This window comes from Oryctolagus cuniculus, chromosome 1, assembly GCF_051225735.1.
Source record: "Oryctolagus cuniculus isolate XC-2025 breed Fujian yellow rabbit chromosome 1, ASM5122573v1, whole genome shotgun sequence".
Taxonomy (NCBI): Eukaryota; Metazoa; Chordata; class Mammalia; order Lagomorpha; family Leporidae; genus Oryctolagus; species Oryctolagus cuniculus.
The window spans coordinates 146,070,415-146,085,545 of NC_142867.1; the positions used below are offsets into that span (position 1 = coordinate 146,070,415).

General features: G+C 50.8%; 1 protein-coding gene across 2 annotated transcripts in view; it reads left to right on the forward strand.

The window, feature by feature from the left end:
- The first annotated feature begins 1,468 nt into the window (after positions 1-1,468).
- BICD2 (BICD cargo adaptor 2) overlaps positions 1,469-15,131 on the forward strand; it is a 52,931-nt gene continuing 39,268 nt past the window's right edge. Inside the window, exon 1 of one of the 2 annotated variants that reach the window (XM_002708227.6) lies at positions 1,469-1,821. In XM_002708227.6, the coding sequence (XP_002708273.5) occupies positions 1,582-1,821 (240 nt within the window). In that variant the 5' untranslated portion in view covers positions 1,469-1,581. The remainder of the gene's footprint in view (positions 1,822-15,131) is intronic. The other variant, XM_017342054.4, reaches the window with a different exon arrangement.

Genomic DNA, 15,131 nt, shown 5'->3' on the forward strand with positions numbered 1-15,131 from the left:
GCCGGTATTCAGAATTCTTTTCTGAATATTATGCAAGAACCCACACAGGCTTATTAATATTGGGAATTTATTAATTAGCACACGGTGATATCATATGGCACCCCATATTTGGATATCATATGGCGACCACGAAGGGACTTTTAGGGGGGTCAGCCTCCGGTTTCAACAGGATATTTGCAGGGTCTCAAAATGTCTTTCTCCCATCATGTGGATTTCAGTGGAAAAGCCGGGGATGACCAAGGGCATGACATTGACATCATGTGCCTGCCCCTGTGCTGGGAACTCAGCAACACTTCAGTGCTGGTCCCTGTCAGAAATGTACAACTGTGTGCACACCACTAGTCTGAAAACACTCGAGACCTGTTGACTGAATTCAACTGGAACCCAGCCACATACACAATACAGTGCTGGGATTCCGGTGCAATGCAGATGTGGACCGGGCACTGAATAACAGCGCCAGTGCCCTGTGTGCCCTTGACCTCTGTATTGTTATGGTTTCTCCTTTCTAATCTGGTCTTGAGGACTCTCTCAGAGCCTGTAAGCCAAAATAACCACTCTCTAGGGATGTCCTGACTAGAAGGGTGGTGGTGCATGGGGAATGTAATTAAGTGCTTGTGTGTGCGCCAGGTGAGACATCCAAACATACGAAACACAGAAATCATTCCTCACAGATGCCGGAGGTGAGAGGTGCCAAAGGGAGGCCAACTGGTCTATGGGGGAGGCAGGGGAGGCGGGAGCTGTGGGATTGTGCCTTCATCTCGGGCTTTGCCTCGGGGCTTGTGTCTAAAGAAAACAGGAGCGATGGATGTCTTTGTTGTCATGACTCTGTCCCTATCATTTCGTTCTGTGGTGGTTAGCAGCTGTGGGATGAGGAACAAGCAGGTTATGTCACACAAACCACATCGGAGTGAAGGGCGGTTATTTAGTTCAAAGGCGATGGACACCCCAGTTTGAAGGAAGTCAAGCCTAAAATGGACGCAGGTGCAGCAACTCTAGCACATTAACGACACCGCGCTTATGGACCCATCTTTATTCCCATGAACACATCCTGAAGGGCTAAGGAGTCGCAAGACGAAGCAGAGCCTGGGTTCAAGTCCTGAGACCTCTCGATCTTCCCGTACCCCCATAGCACATCGCCACCACTTTCCCATCTTGGGATGCCGGACTCGGTGCGCGCCGTCCGGGGCACCGGAAGCAGCCCTGTCACCCGGCTGTGATGGCGGCGTCACGGGCCAATCACGGCCGGGGCTGAAAGCGCGTAAGGCACGACGGGCCGGGTAGGCGGTGCGAGACGGGACCGCAGTCCTCACAATCTCCAGGGCGGAGGCAATGGCGCTGAGGGACCGCCCCCTCGGGGCACGGACCAATCACGGACGGGGTCGGGCGCGCGCTGGGCACGACGGGACATGTAGGCGATGCGGACTGCAGTCCCCGGCGTTCCCCGCGCGGGGAGGGGCGGTGGCGGCGCGGGCGGCCGTCGGGGCTGGGCGGCTGCGGCGGCGGCGGCGGCGGCGGCGGTGGTGGCTGAGGAGGGCCCGGCCTGCGGCGGCCTCGGGGGAGCCGGCCCGGCTCGCGGCCACCATGTCGGCGCCGTCGGAGGAGGAGGAGTACGCGCGGCTGGTGATGGAGGCGCAGCCCGAGTGGCTGCGCGCGGAGCTGAAGCGGCTGTCTCACGAGCTGGCCGAGACCACGCGCGAGAAGATCCAGGCGGCCGAGTATGGGCTGGCGGTACTGGAGGAGAAGCACCAGCTAAAGCTGCAGTTTGAGGAGCTGGAGGTGGACTACGAGGCTATCCGCAGCGAGATGGAGCAGCTCAAAGAAGTGAGTCGCCGCCCCCCGACCTCCACCCCACCCGAGTCTGAGCAGGCGACCCCTGCCGCGCGGGCCTGAGTCTGCGACCCTGCCTGCGACCCCGTCTCGGACCCTCACCCCTGCTAGGGCCTGCAGGCGTCCTCCCCGGCTCTGGGCCGGCTGAGGTCACCCTGCCCGGCACGGGGTGCGGAGGGCAGGCCTGCGGTGCTGGGGTCGGGGCTCGGGCGGGGCGTGGGAGTGGGCCGGGCCGCGGCCTCGGGATCCGGGCTCCCTGGCAGGGTTGGGCTTGGGTCACTGGCCCGAGTCCGGGGGGTGGGGGTAGGCCAGATGCTGCGGTCAGGGACGCAGGTGACCCACTAGGAAGTGGCTGGCCTGGGTGTCCCCTGCTGTCACCATCAGGCGCATCGCTTCCCCTCTCCGGGCGAAGCCGCTGCATCCCGTGAGTCTTGGGAGTCGGGGTTCGGGCTGCGTGTTCGGGGTCTTCAGGCCCTCTCCGCTGTTGTTGCGCCGCGCTGGCTGGAATGCGTGACTTCCCTTGCCTGCTTCCGTCCTCTTCTCCTGGGCCTTTCCTGCGGTGCCGTCTGTGTCCCTTCTGGAGGGACACTTCAGTGGCTGTGTCGTCTCTGTGGGCAGAGGCGGGGAGATAGCTCCCCTCCCTCGCGCTGCCTGAGAGCCCGAGAGGCGGTGCCGTGGCAGCGAGGGCAGCGAGGGTCCCGGGCAATCCTGCTGCAGCCTGAGAATGTTTCGTTTCTGTCTCTGCCGCACCCCACCCCCACCCCCACCCCACCCCAACTCTCCAGCACTGCTCTGGAGGTTGGAGGGAGAAGTTACTTCCTGGATGGGTTTGAACCCGGGCGCTGTCCCATGCTGGTGATGGCTGTGGGCAGGAACCCTCCATGAATCTTAGCCTCCTCTTGGGCAAAATGGGGGTACAGCTTTGCCCCCTTATAAAAGAGCGGTATATTTGGAAAGGCCTGGTGTGGCCAGTCCCTTTCTTACAGGTGCCTCCCTTTCCTACCTGGACTGTGTCCCAGTAAGCTCTTGGCTCTTGGTGCAGCGCCGCCAGCCCCACTCCATAGGGACCGGGACCCTTTGGAGCCTCTGTTGCCTCCCTCAGGAGACCTGTAGAATCCCCTGTTCATGATCGGAGAGAGGAGAGAGTGAGTTAATCCATGAGGGTGTTTAGCTTCACGCCTGGGCAGAGCAGGGAACCCGGCATCAGTGAAGGCCTCATCGCCCGTGGGTGGGGCTGTGGACATTGATGCTGTCTGTCAGCAGGCACTGGTGTCCTCTCGCAGCCAGGCCCCACTGGTACTGGGTCGACATGTGGCCCCCTTCCAGGGAGGGGCTGTGATAAGGGGTGGCAGTGCCCTGTGGTGAGGCTCACGCACTCTGCCAGCTGCGATCCCCCCTCCCCCAGGCAGGCAGTGCTCTTCCCTCTGCGCGAGTCCCAGCCCTCCCAGCGCTGGGCAGCCCCCACAATCCCTTTCTGTGTTCAGTGTTTCTCCGGCAGTGTCCGCTGTAATAAGGGACTGTCACTGACCTAACTTGGCTCCACTGTGGGGCCTTTCAGTTGCCAGCTCCTTGCTGGTGGGACATAAACATTTTGGCAGCACGAGGAATCTTGGCTCAGTTACCCAGCATGTGTCTGGAGGCTGAGGTCCTAGCACAGGGAAGAGGGTGCAGCTGCAGCTGTAGGAGCTCTTTGGGCATCTGCTCACCTGGTTTAGTCACCTCCTGGTTCCCCCGTGTACTGGCAGCCTAGCTTTGGACAAGTTGCTCCCTCCGCTTTGTGAAGTGGGATAAGATTTCTGCTCAGAGGAACAGGGGCTGAACATGCCTCAGATCCAGTAGCTGCTCCCAGTCCCTCTCCCTGGACAGTGTGCCTGGTCCTCACCTCTGCCAGTACAGGCTCTTGTTAACCTGTTCAGTTTTGTATCGTCATTGAAAATATCATCTCTTATTTCACACATCAAGATTTTTTAATATTAATTTTTTTAAGATTTATTTTGTTTATTTGAAAGGCAGAGTTATAAAGAGGGACAGAGAGAGAGAGATCTTCCATTCTCTGGTTCACTCCCCAAATGACTGCAAGGGCCAGGGCTGGGCCAGGTTGAAGCCAGGAGCCAGGAGCTTCCAGATCTTGCACTTGGGTACAGGGGCCCAAGCACTTGGGCCGTCCTCCACTGCCTTCCCAGGAGTAGTAGGAAGCTGAATTGGAGCTGGAGCAGCCGGGACCCAAACTGGTGCCCATTTGGGATATGGGAGGATGCCCACTGGTTCGTTTTGTTGTTGATCTTTTGAACCTCACTGAGGGCTACTTCTGTCCCAGGTCCTACTGAGTCCTCTCCTTGGCATGATGGGGAAGCAAACTAGGTGGACTTAGCTGAGCTGCGTGGTTTTCCTGGTCCTAAGTGGCTATGGCATGTCTTACTTCAAGGAGACAGGGGTGTTGGGGTGGGCCTAGGGCTTTTTAGGGGGCAGGTAGGAGCAGAGGTCTGCTTACACGTGAAGAAGCCTGGTAAGGGCCCTAAAAAAAATCCCCAGAGTGCGGAACTGAGCTTGTTTGCAGGGCCCTATAGTCAGAGAGGCAGCCACTGGAATCGAAAGATAATGGCCCTGTGTTCACGCTTGTCACTAACTGCTCCACTTCCCTTCCCACCAACGGAGTGGGGGTTGGGGTCATGAGGGAGCCTTTAAGAGTCCTTCCACTTTTAAAAATGTCTGAAACTCCCACCTTGAGTCATGGTTCTTTTTCCTCCTGCAGGGCCTGGGGACCGGGCACCTGTGTGTCTCACCAGTTGTGGGATCTGGCACAGTCTGCCAGCTCTAGACAAGCAATAGCTACACCATCTAGTACTGGTGGCACGAGGAGGCGTGGCCTTGGCCACCTTCCACTGGGCAGGTGGTTGGCACAGCTGCAATGGAGCAGCCTGTCTTCAGGGATGCCAAGCATGCTTGAGACTTAGCAGGTGGGGCCTGAGGGAGGATTGAACTCAGTGTTGAGAGCCTGCAGACCCAGGGGAAGCCAGTGCCACCAGGCAAGAGAGGAGCTGCCTCCTGTTGAGTCAGGAGTGGTTTGGACCCTACTGGGGCCCTCAGGCACTTTGTGGTCCTGGGGAGCCACTCTGCCTGTTTGGGCCGGGATGGTTAATGCCTGGTGAATAATGGTGCCTGTTGCCCTAGCCCAGTTCTCCAGGAGCCCTCAGGTGGTCCACCACCTTGGGCCAGAGCATCTCAGATCCATGTGAGGTTCCTGCTGAGCCTTCTTGTCATTCAAGGACCCAGCTTCTTCCTTTGAGAGCAGAGATTAGTTTTGTCTTCATCTTTTGTGTGTGTGTGTGTGTGTGTGTGTGTGTGTGTGTGGAGTGCCAACTCCTCATACTTGCTTCTCCCTGCACTTGTCTGGATGCAGAGCTGTGGCAAACATTGAAAGTGGCAGATTGGTGAGCAGGACTGTCCAGCACCATGCAAGGCTGTAAGGGGTGGGGCATTGGCCCTTGACCTTGTATTGTCCAGTATTCAGAGTGTAGCCCTAGAGCTGACCCCTGGAGGAGGAAAGCTCAGTGTGTGGCTGCCTTCTCAGGATTAAACCCTGCTGTCCCTGGTCAGCCTGGCCCTGCCATGGGAGCTGAACAGAGAAGGGGGCTGAGAGCATGGCAGATACCCTTTGCCCTTCTCAGAGCAGTGCTGGTCTTCCAGGCTCAGGTGGATGATGGTGTCTAGGGGGACTGGGGATGGCTTCTTTTTCAGAAGTGACTATTTAAAAGATTGCAGATGCATTTTAGGAAGGTGAGAGCATAGCCCCAGAGCACTGTCTGGTAGGATCTGTGCAGACAAGAAAGAAACGGTAAACATGGGGAGCCCCGGACCATTCTCTCCCTGCTGATTCTTCCTGCATATGAGACACAGATGCCATACAACAGGGTGTGCGTGGTGCATCTGCCACAGTTAAAGAGAAAAGATGTGGAGCTTGGTGCTACCCTCTGAGCCACAGACAAGCAGGTTTAATTCACATGGGGAAAGACAGTGGTTTTTGTGGGTCTGAAGGTGCTGTGACACTCTTACTATTGCGTTAGAAGCAGTTGTAATGGTTTGCTGTTTATGGGTTTGCTCTTTTAAAGTTGGGTTTTTGCATAATCTCTCTCCTAAGGGACTTAACAAATGTTTAAATGCCACCTTCATTACAAGTTTGACCAGTGAGGAAAGGGAGATGGCAGGTGTGCCTGTTCCCCTGCCAGGTGTCCGCAGTGGCTACTGTGGCCATCTGGCTACTGCACCTCATTTCATCTTATATGGCTACTGATGTACATATATCAGTTTTTCTGTTGAGAAAATAAAGGCTCTTGGGGAGGGGTTGTGATGTAGCGGATAAAGCCGCCACCTGCAGTGCCGGCATTCCGTATGGGCGCCAGTTCATGACCTGGCTGCTCTACTTCTGATCCAGCTCTCTGCTATGGCCTGGGAAAGCAGTGAAAGATGGCCAAGTCCGTGGGCCCCTGTACCCACTTGGGAAACCCAAAAGAAGCTCCTGGCTCCTGACTTCGGATCAGCTCAGCTCTGGCCGTTGCAGCCAGTTGGAGAGTGAACTAGTGGTTGGAAGACCTCTTTCTCTCTGCCTCTCCTTTTCTATGTAACTCTGACTTTCAAATAAATAAATCTTTAAAAAAAAAATGGCTCTTAAAAAATCAAAGATTTATGTATTTATTTTAAAGGCAGAATGACAGAAGTGGCAGGGAGGGGGAGAGATCTTCCATCTTCTGATTCACTCACCCAAATGGCTTCAAAGGCTGGGGCTGGGCCAGGCCAAAGCCAAGAGCCCAGAACTCCATCCAAGTCTCTCACAGGGATGGCAGGGGCCCAAGTACTTGCACCATAATCCTCTGCTTTCCCAGGATCATTAGCAGAGAGCTGCTTGAAAGTGGAGTAGCCGGGACTCAAACCAGTGCTCTAATATGGGATGCTGGTGTTTCAAGTGGCAGCTTAACCCACTGCATCACAGTGCTGGTCCCAGGACTCTTAAAAACCTAACCAGAGTTGAATTTTCACAACTGAAAACCTGTTGAAAATTCTTTATGTTGTCTGCTGTCCATGCAGTGTTTGAATTTCTCTGGTTTGGCTCATAAATTTCATTTTACAGTTGATTTGTTCACATCAGGAGCCAGGCATGTTGCATTTAGTTAATGACAGAGCATGTTTGGGGCCGGCGCTGTGGCGTAGCCGGTAAAGTGGCTGCCTGCAGTGCCGGCATCCCATATGGGCTCTGGTTTGAGTCTTGGCTACTCCACTTCCGATCCAGCTCTCTGCTATGGCCTGGGAAAGAGGTAGAAGATGGCCCAGGTACTTGGGCCCCTGCACCTGTGTGGGGGACCTGGAAGAAGCTCCTGGACCCTGGCTTCGGATTGGCACAGCTCCGGTCATGGCGGCCAACTGAGTGAACCAGCAGATGGAAGACCTCTCTCTCTCTCTCTCTCTCTCTCTCTCTCTGCCTCTCCTCTCTCTGTGTAACTCTAACTTTCAAATAAATAAATAAATATTAAAAAAAATAAAATAAAACAAAGTATGTTTGGTTTGTCCTAGGACTCCTTGCCCATCCCTGTGCTATGTTAGAGCCCCCACAAGCCAAGATTCCTACCTTAGCTGCTTCTGCTTGGCATAGAGCTCCTGTCTTCTGTTTTAAAAAATTAGCAGGGTGCTGCCTTCAGCTAAAACATGGCTTGCTTTTGAACTACAAGATTGTTGTCGTCTGTATAACTCATTCTCTTCACCAGCCATTACCCTATGCCTGTGCCCACCTCAGATGCTGCTGCCACCTGGCAGTGCATTCGGTCACCTTGAGGTGCCCTGTGCTGTTGTCCCTGTCCTACAGGAGGGGATGCCATGGTCAGAGTGAGGACTGACTGCTGTTGGCTTCACCCTAAGCTCGCCCCTCTGCTCTCTGCCCCTCTCTTTGTTGTAGTCTAGCACATCCCTGGTTGCCCAGGAGTGTCCTCTCTGCAAGCACTTCTGCCTCTAGCTTGGTGTCCCTGGCCGGTTGCTGTGTCATTCCTCCTGCTGTGGGCCGTTTGGCGCAGCTCTCACACATGGAGCTGCAGGGGCCTGGCCTCACTGATGGCTAGCATGTCTACGAGGCTGTAGAATTCCTTGTGTGTCCTAAAAATGTGACCTGAGGTAATGGTATCTCTCTGCCTCTCCTCTCTCTGTGTAACTCTTTCAAATAAATAAAAGATCTGGCCGGCGCCGCGGCTCACTAGGCTAATCCTCCGCCTTGCGGCGCCAGCACACTGGGTTCTAGTCCCGGTCGGGGCGCCGGATTCTGTCCCGGTTGCCCCTCTTCCAGGCCAGCTCTCTGCTGTGGCCCGGGAGTGCAGTGGAGGATGGCCCAAGTGCTTGGGCCCTGCACCCACATGGGAGACCAGGAAAAGCACCGCGGCGGCCATTGGAGGGTGAACCAACGGCAAAAGGAAGACCTTTCTCTCTGTCTCTCTCTCTCTCACTGTCCACTCTGCCTGTCAAAAATAATAATAATAATAATAAATAAATAAATAAAAGATCTTTAAAAACAAAACAAAACAAACCTCTCTCTCTCACTCCCTCTCTGCCACTCTTCTTTCTGTGTAACTCTGACTTTCAAATAAATAAATAAATAAATAAATCTTTAAAGAGAAAAAAGGGGGGCACTGAGGCGCAGTGGATTGACACCCTGGCCTGAAGCACTGGCATCCAGTATGGGCACCCGTTCAAGATCTGGCTGCTCCACTTCCGATCCAGCTCTCTGCTATGACTTGGGAAAGCAGTAGAAGATGGCCCAAGTCCTTGGGCCCCTACATCTGTATGGGAGACCCAGAAGAAGCTCCTGGCTCCTGGCTTCGGATCAGCACAGCTCTGGCCGTTGCGGCCAATTGAGGAATGAACCAGTGGATGGAAGACCTCTCTCTCTCTCTCTGCCTCTCCTCTCTCTATGTAACTCTGACTTTCAAATAAATAAATCTTTATAAAAAAAAAGGCTCTTAAAATCAAAGATTTATGTATTTATTTATTTTAAAGGCAGAATGACAGAAGTGGGGGAGAGAGAGATCTTCCATCTTCTGATTCTTTTTTTTTTTTTAAAGATTTATTAAATATCAGAATTGGGGCAGAAGAGAGAGAACCTCCATCCTCTGGTTTACTCCCCAAATGGCCACAACACCTGGGACCAGGGCTGGGCCAGGCCAAAGCCAGGAGCCAGGAGTTTGCTCCAGATCTCCCACATGGGTGCAGGGGCCCATGCGCACAGGCCCTCCTCTGCTGCCCTTCAGGCACATTAGCAGGGAGCTGGATTGGAAGCCGAGCAGCCGGGCCTCAAAGTGGCACTCAAATAGGATGCCAGTGCTGCAGACGGTAGTTTTACTTGCCATGCCACAGGGCTGCCCCAATAAAATGGTATCTTAAGGTGGTATTATTTACATTTCTGTATCCAGTGATGGGGGATTGAACCAAGTTTATTTCTTTGGTGAAGCAGTCAGTTCTGCTGTTATGTTTCTTTTGAAAATGTGAATTGGGCCAGCACAGGGATATAGTGGGTAAAGCCGCCGCCTGTAGTGCAGGCATCCCATATGAGCACCGGTTCAAATCCTGGTTGCTCTTCTGATCCAGCTCCCTGCTAATGTGCCTGGAGCCACAGAAGATTGCTCAATTGCTTGAGCCCATGCACCCACATGGGAAGACCGGATGAAGTTCCTGCCACCTGGCTTTGGATTGGCCCAGCTCTGGCTATTGCAGCCATTTGGGGAGTGAACCAGCAGATGGAAGATCTATTTCTCTGCCCCTCCTTTCCACCTTCTCTTAGGAACTCTGCCTCTCCAATAAATAAATCTAAAACAGACAAACAAACGCACACACACACACACAAATTCTTTTAATGTTAAAAAGAAAATATGAAGGGCCGGCGACGTGGTGCAGTGGGTTAATCCTCCGCCTGTGCACTGGCATCCCATATGGGCGCCAGTTCTAGTCCCAGCTGCACCTCTTCCAATACAGCTCTTTGCTGTGGCCTGGGTAAGCAGTAGAAGATGGCCCAGGTGCTTGGGTTCCTGCACCCACATGGGAGGCCAGGAAGAGGCTCCTGGCTCCTGGCTTCTTATCAGCACAGCTCCAGCCGTTGCAGCCATTTGGGGACTGAACCAAAGGAAGGAAGACCTTTCTCTCTGTCTCTTCCTCTCACTGTCTGTAACTCTGCCTCTCAAATAAATAAATAAAAAATCTTTAAAAAAAGAAAAAAAAATGTGAATCTGTTCCAAACTGATTGATGTAGGAAGGAGCCGTTTGAATATAATGAGTATTTTGCATTTTCCTGTGTGATGTTTTGTCCATGAAACCCACTAGTGAATGCAGAACTCTACACCCAGCTGACCCAAGCCACCTGGGAATGCACAGGACACACACTCTGATGGTACTGCTTCCATCCCGTTTCAGAAGACCTCTTTCCACCACCTTACTGCCACACACAAGCAGCCCCTGTGACACCACATCCACTGGCATACCTCAGCTCCTTGTTAAGATAAAGTGTCATGTGTATTGTAGCATTTGTGTTTCTGAACCACTTATGTGTAAGACTGCTGCCTTTTTAGCATTAATTTTTAAAGGGGCCAGTGTTGTGGTATAGCTGGTAAAGCCGCCACCCGTGATGCTGACAACCTATATGGGTGCTGGTTCCAGCTGCTCCACTTCCAATCCAGCTTCCTGCTGCTAGCCTGTGAAGAACAGCAGAGGTTGACACAAGGGCTTGGGCTCCTGCCACCGACGTGAGAGACCCATATGAAGCTCCTGGCTCTTGGCTTTGACCTGGTCCAGTCCTGGCCATTGCGGCTATTTGGGGAGTGAGCTAGCAGATGGAAGACTTCTCTGTCTCTGTCTTTCTCTCTATAATTCTGACTTTCAAACAGATAAATAAATCTTTTAAAAAAAGTAACAAATGTCTTAAAAATTTCCCATACCCTTAAAAAATAAATCAGTTACTTTGGAGGTGAGTGTTTAACCTAGTCATTAAGGTACATACATCCCAAACAGGAGTGCCTGGGTTTGAGTCCCGGCTCTACTCCTGACTCCAGCTTTCTGCTAATGAGCCTGGAGGCATTAGTGATGATGAAGTAATTGGGTTCCTGCTGCGCACACAAGAGACCTGGAGTGAACTCCTGGCTCCTCGCTTTGGCTGACCTCATCTGATTACAGCAGTTTTGTGAGTATTAAGGGAGTGAACCAGCAGATGCGAATGCTTTCTCTCTCATTCGTTCTCTCGTAAATAAAAAATAAGTAAAAGTAAACTACTTTGTAACCCTTTTTAGATTTTAAATTACAGAGATAGTACATAGAGTTCCTATATATTCCACACCCAGTTGCCTTTATTAACACGGTATATGTACAATATATATTTACATGTGTAAGTTGTTACAAGTGATGAGTGAATATCAAGGCATTGTTATTAAGGTTTATGCTTTATCCAGATTGCCATAGTTTTTACCTGATGTCCTGTTTCTGTTCCAAAGCCCCGTCCAGGACCCCACATGACTCCTAGTTCTCACATCTCCTTCAGCTCCCCTTGCTGTGATGGTTTCTCAGACTTTGCTTGCTTCTAAGGGCCTGGGCACTTTCAAGGAAGATTGGTCAGATGTTTTATAGACTGTCCCTCAGTTAGCATGTGTCTGATGTTTTTCTCATGATTAAACTGTAATTGCAGGTTTGAGAGGGAAGATCAAAGAAGTAAAGGCCCTTACACATTTCAGGGGTTCACACTGTTGCTGCTGAGCTTGGCTACCTGGCGGAGGTGCTTGTTACTCACTGCTCCTCTCCACACTGAGTCACTGTGCAGCCCACCCTCAGGAGTAGGAGGTTGGGTCATGTCTTTGAGGGCAGGGTGGCTGCATGAAGTATTTGGAGCTTTGCTGCCTGGGAGGCTCACCCTTCTGCCTTCCCTCCATTTATTTATTTGTATCAGTGTAGACTCATAGAAATCTGTTTTATACATTGAGTTATAATCCAATTGTACTAATTTTTTTGCTCAAATTTTTTCTGGGTTTGACTATTGAAAGCTCTTTTAGATGGCTCTTAGGCCCCTTTGACTTATTCCATCATTAAAAAAAAATTTTTTTTTTACATAGAAAAAATTTACTTATTTGAGAGAGAGAACTCCCATTCATTGATTCACTCCCCAGATACCCATTGAGGGGGGCCAGAGTGGGGCACTCAGTCCCAGTCTTCCCATGTGGATGGCAGAAACTCAGTTACTTGAGTCATCACCATTGTCTCCCAGGGTTTGCATTTGCAGGAAGCTGGAGTTGGGAGCTGAGACAGGGCACAAACTTAGATGCTCAGATGTGATATGTGGTTATCTTTTTTTTTTTTTAATTTTTTTTTTTTTTGACAGGCAGAGTGGACAGTGAGAGAGAGAGACAGAGAGAAAGGTCTTCCTTTGCCGTTGGTTCACCCTCCAATGGCCGGCATGCTGTGGCCAGCGCACTGCGCTGATCCGATGGCAGGAGCCAGGTATTTATCCTGGTCTCCCATGGGGTGCAGGGCCCAAGTACTTGGGCCATCCTTCACTGCACTCCGTGGCCACAGCAGAGAGCTGGCCTGGAAGAGGGGCAACTGGGACAGAATCCGGTGCCCCGACCGGGACTAGAACCCGGTGTGCCGGCGGAGGATTAGCCTAGTGAGCCACGGCGCTGGCCGATATGTGGTTATCTTAACTGGTAGGCTAACCGCTTGCCCCTCCTATCTTTCCTTACTTCCCCCAATCCTAGAATCAGTGTTCCTCCCAGGACACCCTAGATCCATTACTTGAGAAAGTCTTAGAAACCAAGATCTATTTGCTAGATGGCTCGCTGCCTCTGGGGTCTTCACTAGGCCTTCTTGGCTACAAAGCAAGGAGGTATATGTATGTACACTAACCTCTGTGACATACGTGTATCTCCAGATACACCTGGAGGCAGCCATCTGGGTGTGTATTTAGTGAAATATGATTTCATATTGATGTGTCCAAATTAATCCATCTGCACACGAATCATCCTTACCATGTCCCCTGCTTATTGGTACTTCCCTGCTCCATCAGAGAGATACCTGGCCCCCATCGCCATCAGTGACTGAAGTGCCCCTTTCCAGTCCACACAGAGTAGTGTCTGGAGGGCCAACCTGTATCCCCATGGGAAACAGTCAGCTAGAGTACAGCTTTTGTATAAATCCTTTTGCCTTTAGTCTTTTTTTTTTTAATTTAAAGATTTATTTATTTATTTGGAAGGCAGATTTACAGAGAGGCAGAGAGAGAGATCCTCCATCTTTTGGTTCACTCCCCAAATGGCTGCTGTGCCAATCCAATGCCAGGAGCCAGGAACTTCCTCCAGGTCTCCCACACAGGTGCAGGGGCCCAAGGACTTGGGCCATCTTTCATTGCTTTCCCAGGCCATAGCAGAGAGCTGAATTGGAAGTGGAGCAGCCGGGACATGAACTGGCGTTGATATGGGATGCCGGCACTGCAGGCAATGGCTTTACCCACTATGCCACAGCGCTGGCCCCTGCCTTTAGTCTTACAGACTCCTTCCAGAGTTACTCAATTCAGCATCTTATCCTCCCACCCTGGTCAGTGACTTGGTTTCATACATTTGTAATGCAATTAGATGGTTTTACCAAATTCTACATTGTATCCCTACATTCCTTGATCTCCTAAATGACTTTTTTTTTAAATTCACATATATTAGAGTTCACTCTTTGTTCTGTGAAGTTAGCTGGGTTTTGACATATGTGTTGTTTCATTTATCTACCATCACAATATAACATAGGATCATTTCACTTTTTTAAAAAATAAATCTCCCATAGTTCACCTATTCAGACCCACCTTCTACCAGTCTCTGGCAATCACTGATATTTTTGCCATCTCTGTAGTTTTGTCATTTCAAGAATGTCACATAATTGGAATCATATAATACATATGTTGCCTTTTCAGATTGACCTATTTCATTTAGCATTATATATTTAAGTTTCATCCACGTCCTTTCATAGCTTGATAGCTTTTTTTTTGCATAGTAATATTTACTTGTACGGATGTACCAGTTTGTTCACCATTGAAGAGCATTCTAGCTGCTTTCTGGTTTTGGCAATTATGAATTAAGCTGTTATAAACATTTCTGTCCAATATTTTGTGTGGACCCATGTTTTCACGTCATTTGGGTAAATACCTAAGAGAGTGCCAGATTATGTGGTTTGTTTAGCTTTGTAAGAAACTGCCAAACTGTCTTCCAAAGTGGCTGGACCATGTTGTATTTCTCAGCTATAACTGACAGTTCTTGTTGCTCCATGTTCTTGCCTGCATTTGGTATTACTGTTAATGTTACAGATTTGATACATTTAATGGGTGTGTAGTGGCATGTTAGTGTTTAATTTGCGATTCCCTAATGACATAGGATGTTGAACATCTTCTATTTGCCGTTTGTATATCTTCTTTGATGAATTATCTGTCCTGATCTTTTGGGTACAGTTTTTGGATATATTTGTATATATGTTGAATACAAGTTGTTTTCTGTATTTTGGATATGCATTTTTTTGGTAGGCAGGGGATACAAGTTCTGTTCTTTATATATTTTGGATACAGGTTCTGTTTTGAAAATATTTCTTCTAGTCTATGGCTTATTCTCTCTCTCTCTCTCTCTCTTTTTTTTTTTTTTTTTTTTTTTTGACAGGCAGAGTTAGACAGTGAGAGAGAAATAGAGAAAGATCTTCCTTTTTCTGTTGGTTCACCCCCCAAATGGCCGCCATGGCTGGCGCCGAAGCCAGGAGCTGATCCGAAGCCAGGAGCCAGGTGCCTCCTCCTGGTCTCCCATGCGGGTGCAGGGCCTAAGCACTTGGGCCATCCTCCACTGCACACCTGGGCCACAGCAGAGAGCTGGACTGGAAGAGGAGCAACCGAGACAGAATCTGGCGCCCCAACTGGGACTAGAACCTGGGGTGCTGGCGCTGCAGGCGGAGGATTAGCTAAGTGAGCTGTGGCGCCAGCCCGGCTTATTCTCTTAACAATGCATTTGACAAAGCAGAGGTTTCTATATTATTTACTTATTAAAAGGGAGAGAGAGATTTCTCATCCTTTGATTCACTCCCCAAATGCCTACAACAGCTGGGGCTGCACCAAGCTTAAACCAGGAGCAAGGCACTCAATCCATGTCTCCCATGTGGGTGCAAGGACCCAACTACCTGAGCGATCATCTACTGCCTCCCAGCATGCTTGTTAGCGGGAAGCTGGAATCACGAGTGGAGCTGGGACTTGAACTCAGGCACTCCAATATGGGATATCAGCA